The 11,785-nt window shown below is 37.7% G+C and overlaps 1 protein-coding gene across 1 annotated transcript in view; it reads left to right on the top strand.

Moving 5' to 3' along the window:
• Positions 1–11,785, top strand: part of LOC117394124 (cadherin-2-like) — a 106,117-nt gene that overhangs the window by 9,926 nt on the left and 84,406 nt on the right. The window contains 5 exon segments of the mRNA XM_055221333.1: positions 2,325–2,342; positions 2,344–2,470; positions 3,538–3,710; positions 9,110–9,247; positions 9,977–10,162. Coding sequence (XP_055077308.1) covers positions 2,325–2,342; positions 2,344–2,470; positions 3,538–3,710; positions 9,110–9,247; positions 9,977–10,162 — 642 coding nt within the window.

Below are 11,785 nucleotides of genomic sequence, written 5' to 3'. Positions count from 1 at the left end.
TTACCAAATGTGGTTAGAGGAACAGGTGGTGTATTTACTTTCCAGCTACCAGACGTTGTACAGAGTCTCTCCTTGCTTAAGCATGCAATTGTGTTTGATCAACTTGCTCCTAATTTTTACCATTAAAGTCCATTTTCACTAATTAACCAAAGTGAGTGAGCATAAAACATATTCTGACATAAGATCTTGGCACACCTTTTGTTATTAGTTCATTCAGCGAAGTGGTGGTTGTTTACCCTTTTTTTTTTTTTTTAATTAGCAAATATCACAACAGCTGTTACCTCCAAGCATAGTTCACTTCCCACTCCTCTACAGTCTGCATATTTAAATTAATTTAGTAAGCTGCCTTCAACTACATCCTCTTTTATATACAGCTGATTAAGGCAGAATAGTGCTGTCACAATACTAAAGGTTCAAAATCAATTTTGACACTAATAAATAGACTTGACATTCAGTACTGAACATCTGATATTATAATTTGAAGTAATTGGAACCTGGAGAAGGGAGAGCAGAGACAAAACTATTCCAGAAAATAAAATTGTATTAAAGTAACTGAGTACTACCCACCTCCTGGCAGCACTCTCAACTCACAGCAAGAAGATCTGAAGTTTGATTTCCAAGTGTCACAGGCAAAGCACAGATTTCCCTACTGGATAAAAAAAAAAAAAAAAAAAAAAAAAAAATCCTTTGCTTACTGTATTGAAATGATGTCATAACGTTCTCATTTGCATAAGTTTGAATATTCATGATTTGGATGGAGCGCTGGGTTGTGATGTTTATGCATAAGGATGTTAAGGGGACAGTAGCGCTGATACATGGGCCCTAAAGCCAGGACTTATTGGAGCGATCCATAGCTCCAGGCAGCTGCATTGACCACCACCACTTACATCAATCTCATATTCCAGCTGCATTCTGGAAGATGCAGTTTGGGGTCACTGGGATGGATAAGAGGAGGGAATCAAGAGATGTGCATAATTTTTTTAATATTGCTTTTTAACAAATTCATTCTATGGATTACCTATACTTAATCTGTTATAAACATGTTATAAATTACAAGTTAAGCCATGATTTTATTTTGTTTATTTATTTTTTCGTATTATGTACTATTCAAGTTATGTGAGATATTAATGCTTTACCTGAATGTTCCATTCACAGTATGGTGTTACACATTGTTTTTTGTTTGTTTGTTTGTTTTTTTTTGTTTGTTTTTTTTGTTTTTATAAAACCCCATGCAATTTAATGAATCCAAGATATATATCCTGCTATAAAAAGCAAAAACATCTCCATGGAAACATTTGACTGACCTTCTTCTCCCAAAAGTTCCATAGTGCAGCTTTCAGTACTTCCAAATTATTTTCATTATGAATTGCTATTTTCAAAAAATTTTAAGATTAAGCTTTTCTCATGCAGAAATAAGTGGAGTAATATTCACTACTTGTCCCACTGTGTCAATAGCGATAAACATTACATCCTTGTTGATATACACTAGAATGAAATAATATGTCTCCAAATGACACAACAGCACCTTGTACTGGTGGGAACAGGGATTGAACCTTTGTGTCAGTGAGCAAACACTTAAAGGTGCACACTTGTAGATGTCTGTCCCCTGGTTATTGTCAAGGAGATGTTATTGCTTTGCCAGGAATGTCCCACAGTATATCATTAAACATAGATAAATTGAACATAAATATTCAATTATAGGTGTTTATATTGCTCATAATACCTTAAAATACATGTATTCTTGCTGTGAGCTTGGTTGCATTTCCACAGATCTGACCTGCTTGGGCTGAATGCTCCTGTCTCTGCTGCAGACAGGGTCAAATCGGGCCATGGACCTCAGCGAACCAAATGTCTCGCACTTTTAATTTTTCACTCAAATGTTTCTGTCATTTTCAACTTTTATAATTTAGAACTCCACTAGCCATATCTGCAATCATTATTACAAGACAGGATTGTATTAGTTTGATTTGAAGGTCTACCAAATCAAAAGACGTGTTAACGTTGTGAATCAGAGAAAGCTTTATTGTGATTGGCTATTATACAATCCAACAATTTGAGGAGTCCCCAAGGCAGTTAATCAGTTATTTTCAAATTATAAACCAATTTCAGAACGTTCACATTTTTCAAATTACTTAAAAAAGTTATTCATCATAAACCCTATCCTCAGTTTGTTTACGTGACCTCACACTTTCGAGAATTCCCATAGTGCAGACATTTTTCATAAAACCACACAGGATCTATGTTATGCCTCTCTTGGTTGAATTTGTATCTATTTATCATGAATTTCATAATGTAATGAAATGTATTGTACATTCTGTTGACAGTTGCGTGCTCATGCTGTTGGATCTAAATGGGAACCAAGTGGAAAATCCAATCGACATTGTCATCAACGTCATCGACCAAAATGACAACAGGCCAGAGTTCACCCACAACATCTTCAACGGGTCTGTGCCTGAGGGCTCCAAACCTGGTATGCTGTTTTTATTTAGTTTCTCTCCAAGTTTTCTAATTAATGTGTTTGGTCATGTCAAGGTTTTGTCAAATATTTCCTAGTAATACTTTTTAACCAACATTTTCAAAGCCCACTTTTATTTAAAAGGTGTTTAAAATTAGTTCAGTTTCTAGTCTCCACTAGTTCTAGTCACTTTTACTAATGTTTGTTTCGTTAGTTTCTTGTTTTTTATCTAAATAGTTAAGCATGTACTTCATTTTCTTTATGTGGTTCTTATCTCTAGCTCAGACGCTGCAGAAATTGTAACAGGATGTGTTTACTTTAAACACTCTACCACCTCATTTACATCAACTCCATCACATTTCCGATCCGATACCTGTACATCTGCCGTAACAATTAGAATGTGTTAAAATTACATGAGATGTTTTACACCACTGCGTCACATCTCTGATCTGTCTGCATCTCTATTTTTGACAGATGCTGCAGCGGTATGAATGCTTTTGTACCAGCTATTTATAGCCACACAGAAGATAAAAACTGGAAAATAAAAAAATTCAAAGACATCTTATTGTATCAAGACAGAACCTTTCATTTCCTTGTTTCTGGTAGACCAAAAACAGAGATGGACATGAACAACTGCGTTTCATTGCAGTGTTATCTATTAAACATGTAGTCATATATAAAATACCCTGAATGCGTTAAAGCATATTTTACAATACCCAGGCTCATCCCTGATGCATGTGCACAATGTAAATTGGAATGTGTGAAATGGCCGTATGGGAGACACACTCCTGACATGACAGGATTGGTCTAAATGAGGCATAAGACATCCAGGACCCATGTTAATCACACTCAACTTGCAGTCTAGACCCACCATTAATCATTTGAAGTAATGAGAGAAGCTCATACAGTCCTTAAATTTAAAGACATTTAATTCAATAATTTTCTGGTTACATTGTTACCAGTTTAAATTTTATTTCTAAATGTTTTCAGACTAATTTATTTTTTTGGTCTTGTCAAGGTTTTGATAAATAATTCCTAATAATACTTTTCAGCCATTCACACCTGTACTCTCCCTTCCCTAGGTTCCTTTGTGATGACAGTGACGGCGGTGGACAAAGATGACCCTAAAATGGCCAATGGGATGCTTCGGTACAAGATTCTGTCCCAGAGTCCTCAGAGCCCCTCCTCCAACATGTTTACTATCAACAACCGCACGGGCGACATCATCACTGTGGCTGCAGGCCTGGACAGAGAGGTGAGAGAGTCAATGAAAACACAGCCCATTGATACTAATAGTCTTTATTGCTAGTAGTGTTTATTTTGAGAACACATTTTTATTTAGTCTTCATAATCTTTTTTGATGAATCATTATTTTATCAAAAGGATTCTTTTAGTTTTTGTCAAATTTTAGTCAATGAATAGCTATTTTTGTTCTGGGTGATTAATTGGCGAACTCAAATGGATATACTGCTGATACAAGGAAAGGTGGATGTGTCTTGCCTAAGGACACAACAACAGTATGCACTAAAGCCACTGCTGCCACACTGTAGCACCGGATATTCTCAGCAGCCTCCCTTCCAAGTACTAACCAGGCCCAGCTTTGCTGAGCTTACTAGATCTGACAACATCAGACATCGGCAACCTGTTATGGTCGCCCGATCTGACTTTTGGGCTCTCTATATGGTATATGACAACTAATGGCCTTGAATATTCAGCTGTGATTGCATTTCTCATTTAAAACAAGTACATCCCGCATGTTACAGCTATCACTTTTAACAGATATAAAACTTTAAGATGTTAATTTTTGGTCAACTACATAGGCCCATACAGTGAGTTTGCAGATACGAAATTAAAGGAATTCCTGTTTTTTTCTCATAGAAACAGCTTGCTCTGCTGTGATGGAGGGGGTGTAACAGAAGGGGATTTTGGCAGTGTCTAGATGACGTAGTGGTCTGACATTTTACTAAGGAGGAGCTAGCCAATAGGGGCAGGTTGATGGGTATTTTTGTTAGTGGATAGTTGAATTCTAAGAACCAGTTTTGGAAGATAGAATTATTTCAGGAATATTTAGTTAGTTAGTTAGTAGCTGACATGAATCCCAAAACAGCTTCACGTTATTCTTCCTCCATATGTTGGACAGTACATAATATTGTGTCAAATAATTTGGATTTCATTCATTCGGGCCGCGCTTCACACTTAGGCGACCTGGCACTCCCTAAGGGTGGCGCTAACGCACCGCTTGTCTCTAGTGACAAGTATAGCTCTAAGATGCAATAAAATAAACAAAAAGTGAAAAGACACTGGAAGCGCCCATGCACTCATCGTTGCAGAAGCAATAGGCCCTATGCCCTGTGGGGCCTTTGACCTATTAAAAAATAATATTTTTTTAGCAGTAACAATATATCTGATAAAATTACAATGACATACTTTTTTTTTTTTTTTACATGACATGTTAGTAAGAACAAATATACGGGATATGCATATTTGCTAGGATACTGGAGTCAGGGCAGGGGGCGACTTCAGATGAAGTTGCGCTGGGCTTCGCCCATACACTCATCATTGCGAAAGCAATATGCCCTACGCCCTATAGGAGCTCAGGCCTAATTATTTAGGACTGAGCCTACTATTAAAAAGGGGGGAGGAGGGCTGGGGCCTAGACTTATGAGGAACTGTGATTGGTCTTACAGGTATCCACACTTTATACTCTCACACTTAGATTTAGATTCGAAGGTCAAGGGATCGATTCCCGCTCAGGCCAAGTTCTGCTGTTGTGTCCTTAGGCAAGACACTTCACCCACATAGTAGCCTAGTAAAGGGCCAGTGGTGCAGATTGGCAGCCTCACTTCCATCTGTCTACAATAGTAGCTTACCTTCACAGAGTGTGGAGTGAATGAACAATGACGCTTTGAGAGGTGCATTACAAGTGTAAGGCATTATTATCATTACTATAAAATTGTCAAACAATGACTAGGAACATAAACATAATCTCAAGAGCCCCCAGTAGTTTATTTCACTTCTTGTAGATTGTCCTCAAAGAAGCAGTATGCTATTGTATGTAATGCCATCCGTATATTTAGCTTGTTTATTCGCTGTGGTGTTGTGAGCAAGTGCTTTTTTTTCACCTGTCAGCTTTTGGCACGCTTCAGCCTGGTCTGGCTCAGCTCCACTGAAACATTTACACTTGCTCCTCTCAGGGACACTCTAATTGAAAACTGCTGTCAGCTGTTGTGTGCAAACCAATATCTGCTCCACTCTTCAAACAGGGCCCTGCCAGTGTAAAATGTACATGGAATAAGACATGTTTTGGATCAAACCAGTAAACAGTTATCATCAGCCTCTGAAACCATTGTATCAATGTCAAGATACTGTTTATTTAAAGTCGTGATAGATGAAATGTTAAGTTATTTAGCTACCACTAATGCATACTGACATTGTGCAATATACCTTACCCACCATGCCTGTAATATTATGCAGTGGTGGAAAGAGTATTGGAAACAGTTGAAGAACAGTTACATGGCTAACAATGTACTCAATTATAAGTTGCAGCAAAATTGTACATAAAAGTACAATAAAAAGTATGCAAGAAAAATACTGCACAAAATACTAGTTACTTTTAACACAATTTTAGAAGCGTGTTTGAGTCACACTGTTATACTTACAGTGGCTTGCAAAACTATTCATCCCCCTGGAACTTTTTCAAATTTTGTCATGTCACAACCACAAATTTAAATAGTTTTAATTTGGATTTTATGTGAATAAACAACACAAAATGATACATAAGTGTGAAGAAAAAAGAAAATTATAAATCATTTCCAGATAAAAAATAAATAAAATAAAATGAAAAGTACAGCATGTAAAAGTATTCAGCCCCCCCTAAGTCAATACTTTGTCGAACTGTCTTTTTCTGCAATTACATCTGCAAGTCTTTTGGAGTATGTCTCCACCAGATTTACACACCTACAGAATGAAATTCTTGCCCATTATTCTTGGCAAAACAGTTCAAGCTCTGTCAGATTTGATGGAGACGGTTTGTGAACTGCAGTGTTCAGATCTTGCCACAGATTTTCAATTTGATTTGACTTTGACTGGGCCATTCTAACACATATGTTTAGCTTTAAACCATTCCATTGTCACTTTGGCTTTATTTTAAGGATCGTTGTCCTGCTGGAAGGTGAACCTCCGCCCCAGTCTCAAGTCTTTTGCAGACTCCAACAGGTTTTCTTCCAAGATTTCCCTGTATTTCGCTCCATCCATCTTCCAATCAATTCTGACAAGGTTCCCTGTTCCAGCTCAAGAAAAGCACCCCCACAGCATGATGCTGACACCACCGTGTTTGACTGTGAGGAACGGTGTGTTCAGAGTGATGCTTTTGCTTTTAGGCCAGAAAGTTCAATTTTGGTCTCATCAGACCAGAGCACCTTCTGTTTGCTGTCTCCTCCAAATGACTTCTAGCAAACTCTAAATGAGACTTCTTATGGATGGTTTTCAACAATGGCTTTCTTCTTGCCACTCTTCCATAAATACCAGATTTGTGAAGTGCACAGATTCCTCCACCTGAGCTGTGGATCTCTGCAGCTCTTCTAGACTCACCATGGGCCTCCTGGCTGCATCTCTGATGAGTGCTCTTCTTATTCGTTCTGTAAGTTTTGGTGGACGACCATGTCTGGGTAGGTTTGCAGTTGTGCCATACTCTTTCCATTTCTGGATGATGGATTGAACAGTGCTCCTTGAGATGTTCAATGCTTGGGAAATCTTTTAGATCCAAGCCCCACTTTAAACTTCACCACAACTTTTTCTCTGACCTGTTTGGTGTACTCCTTTGACTTTATTTTGTGGTTTGCACCCCAACACTCTCTTAACAAACTTCTGTGGCCTTCACACCATAGCTACATTTATACTGAGACAAGATTACACACACAGGTGGACTCTTTTTAGTCATTAGGTCAACATTCAATCTTTCCAAAATCATCAAACAACTTCTCAAAGCAATTGGTTACATTCAAGAAAAAGGAGGCTGAATAGTGTTGCACGCGGCACTTTTAAGTTTTTTTTTGTTTTTGTTTTTTTTTTGGAAATCTTGTAAAATATTTCCTTCCACTTCACATTTGTTTGCCATTTTGTGTTGCTCATTCACATAAAATGCTATGAAAATGTATTTAAATTTGTGGTTGTGATGTGACAATATATGAAAAAATTCCAGGGGGATGAATACTTTTGCAAGCCACTGTATATATACATATACTCTGAGTATATGTATGTGTATATGTATATACTAATGCAATGGTGTTATGTGAATTTGTAGAGATACATCAATAAGACAGCCATGGATTATTACAATTGGGACTTGTACAGTACTCTTTAACTTCTATGCATTAAAATGTAACTAATTACAATCACATGGCTAGAAGTATACTCTATAACAAGTGTAGGTTTAAAGATTTACTCAAAAAAAAGTACAATTATCCCAAAAGTTAACTAAACTCTTTGATGCAAGATCACAATAACAGCGGGTTACAGCAGCCATAGCACTATGACGGACAAAAGTGCTTTTGAATGGATATTCTACTTTAAGACCCACCACTCACCCGCTACTAGTCAACTATTTGAGAGAAAACAATGCTTTTTCTTAAATCCAGACTGGAAAAGTTCGACTTAAAACACATGGCAATGCATTTTTATTAAATTATGCAAAATTGACTACGGGCTTTTTACCATATTATACTTTTTTTTTCTCTCTCTCTCTTTTCATTCACCCACTCGAAGTTGTATTTAGAGCTTAGAGTAAACTTTATATCTGTATTCAAGATGTCATTGCTTTGATCTACCCCCATTTTCATCATCATTGGTGCACTCCCACTGCTCTACACTTGTGATACACGTAGGATTTGGCAGTGTCACGTAGTTTGGTACAAATGGAAAAACAACTACCATATTTTCTGGACTAAAAGTTGCACTTTTTTTCATAGTTTGTCCGGGGTGCAACTTATACTCAGATGCGACTTATATGTGAAATTATTCAAGTATAGAATTTCATATCTTCTTTATTGTCACACTGACAACTGCACGAGGGCACTGCAGACTTGTGTACCAGTATAACAGCCACGCGGAAGCGGCTCTTCATCTACTTCCAGAGCAGGCAGAGTTTTCAGAAGTGAATTCAGTTGATTTAGTGATTTAGAGAGAGAGTAAACTTGTTGTTTTTAGGCTTTAATTATTATTATTTAATTACGCATTTTTTGCTGGTGAGACTTAAACTCTGGAGTGACGTATAGTCCGGAAAAGACGGTACTCACTAGCATGATCTACAGTTTATTGGAGGGACGAACAGTATGCGGCGCTCCCATTGGGCTCTGTAATTTTTCAACCAGGATGTCAGTGGACTTGATTCTTTTATGAAGTTGTTTTATAATATTGTGATCCAAATTATAACATAATGAATCATGGGTGTCATTGATTATAACTTTATAGCAGACAAAAGCGCAATATGTCTAAATGAATGGCCAAGGGTTTATGGGTCGGATATGCATTCAGGTCGATAGGATTTCCTCACCACTATAACTTTGAGACTCTGACAGTGGGTCTAATGTCTATCCAAACTCTTTGCCCCGCTTCATATAAAAATACAAACTAAGTGATGATAATTTTGCTCCACAGAAAGTGACCCAGTACATGCTGATCATCCAGGCCACAGACATGGAGGGAAACCCCACGTATGGACTCTCCAATACAGCCACCACAGTCATAAAGATCACTGACGTCAACGACAACCCTCCAGAGTTCACTACGGACACGGTATGAGCACAAACAAAGCACTACAACTGAAAACGGGGAATAGTATTTAACCTTATGTCTACTCTAAAAATGCATTACAAATAACAAATTACATAGATTGTATCTATTTATTCTTGAATGTAATTACTGAGTTGGCGTAGGAAAAATGATCTTTCATTGAATTGTAAAATTATCAAAATTCTGAAAAGTGGAACGGTTTTGAAAGACACAAATTTCATCATGGCCAATAGCTCTTTTCATAGTTGCTAAAAATACATTGTGATCACATTGCAAAGCTTTATGGGATATCCCTTTGACAAAAGCTAACACATTTCCAGTTTTAACATTCTCTATTATTATCTTGTTTTCCTGTTTTTCCTTGAAATATAGAATGTGTGCCATGTGCCGGTTTATTTGTCTATGGTTGTGATATCATTTTTAAAGTAGCCTATTAATATATTTATACATATTTAACTTTATAGACACATCTATAAGAAACAGGAGGAAAAGGAACCTTTGACTGTTTTTACTTATTTTTGGTGGGAAAGAGTGAAAAAAAATTCTATATAAATATCTTGGTTGGGGTTCAGCTATGAAAGTGCACTTATATCAGTTGTTTTTCGGCTTTAGTTAGTTTAGTTATTGTAGACTTTTGATATGATTTTTTTTTTTTAGATCAATAACAACACTCATATTATCTCACAGACATAATACCACCCACCTTTATTGATTTGCCTTTCTTTGTTCCAGTTCTTTGGCGAGGTGCACGAGAACCGCGTGAATGTGATCGTGGCTAACCTGACTGTCACAGATAAGGACCAGCCGCACACCACTGCCTGGAGTGCAGTGTACCGCATCATCGCCGGAGACCCCACTGGACGCTTCTCCATCCCCACGGACCCCACCACCAACGAGGGCCTGCTCACCGTAGTCAAGGTCAGGGCATACCAACGTTTAATAGAGAAAAAGGGCCTGTATCTGATTTTAATGTATTCTTGTCAAAATCAGTAGATCATGCTTTTGGCTTGTCAAAAGTATCAGAAATTAGATACGAGTCATATAACTAGTATCAAAGCTAGACACTCATTTGAGCAGGTATCAATACTAAAAAAGTCACATTCATAGGACAGAAATTAACCTTTTCTGAGGAGCTTTAGAATGATCTGTGTCCTTATACTTGTTCTGATACAGCTCAAGAACTAGAATATGCCCATGGATCACTATAGACGATATAAGACTAAATCAAAAAGAGTACTATTATTTAATGTTGAATTTTTTTTATTTTTATTATCATCGCAGTATCATAATCAGTAAATGGTCACATTTTTCTATAGCGCTTTTCTACCTTCAAGGCACTCAAAGTGCTTTACAACAAGGAACAGTGTATAGTGTCAAGAGCAGGATTTGAACCACCAACCTCCGGATCAGTGGACAAACACTCTACCAACTGAGCTAAAGCTGGGGAACAATTGTCTGCATAAGATGGGGAAGGAGATGAGGGGGAGAAGGGGGGAGGAAAAAACCCGAGTTCGAGTCCGAACCTCTACCAAGTACCTCTATGGATGTATTCAACACAATGGCCTACGACTTTATTGTACGTTGCCAACAGGGTTATTCATTTGAATTTGTCAAATGTTTTGTGCAATATTAGTAGCATTAGTAGTAATATAATATGTAATATACCTTTATTGAAAAACAATGGATTAAACATGATAACTATGGCAAAGACTCAGACCACTATGTATTCAATTAATTTGTATACCATGTTAATTACTACACAAAAAATAATCACTATTATATCAAAATGTGTTTACACAAACAAGCTAATTAAGCAGATGTTAGAAGGAGCTGTAAATCTGCCAGGCTTGGGTCAAATTGTTTGTTTGTCCACAGAATCAGAATCAGAAGACTTTTATTGCCATAGTCTGTGAACACAGTTCACAAACTAGGAACTTGCTTCGGTGAAAAAAGTGCAACATAAACACACTGAATAAATACAAATACAAATAAGGGCATGCACAAAGTTAAAAAGATATGCTTAAAAAATCAAATGAAATACTTAAAGGGAGAAAAAATATACAACAGCAGCATCAGAACAACAGTGCAAAGTGGCTTATTAAAGTGACCGGTATTATAAAGTGTCCAGTTTTGTGCAAATATTATAAAGTGTTCATGAGACAAACAGCAGAGGGGAAGAAACTGTTCTTATGGCGAGAGGCTCTGGTCCCAATGGACCGTAGCCTCCTGCCAGAGGGAAGTGGCTCAAATAGTCCATGTCCAGGGTGAGAAGTGTCAGCTGCTATACGGCCTGCTCGCCCCCGAGTCCTGGAGACGTACAGGTCCTGTATAGATGGAAGGCTGCAGCCAATCACCTTCTCAGCAGAGCACACAATGCGCTGCAGTCTCTGTCTGTCCCTGGCAGTGGCCCCAGCGAACCACACAGTGATGGAGGAGGTGAGGATGGACTCAATGATGGAAGTGTAAAACTGCATCATCATCTGGACTGGCAGCTTGAGTTTCCTCAGCTGCCACAGGTGGAACATCCTCTGCTGGGCTTTC

The sequence above is a fragment of the Periophthalmus magnuspinnatus genome, chromosome 4 (assembly GCF_009829125.3).
Source record: "Periophthalmus magnuspinnatus isolate fPerMag1 chromosome 4, fPerMag1.2.pri, whole genome shotgun sequence".
In the NCBI taxonomy this organism is placed as follows: Eukaryota; Metazoa; Chordata; class Actinopteri; order Gobiiformes; family Gobiidae; genus Periophthalmus; species Periophthalmus magnuspinnatus.
This window is presented reverse-complemented; position numbering and strand designations above follow the sequence as displayed.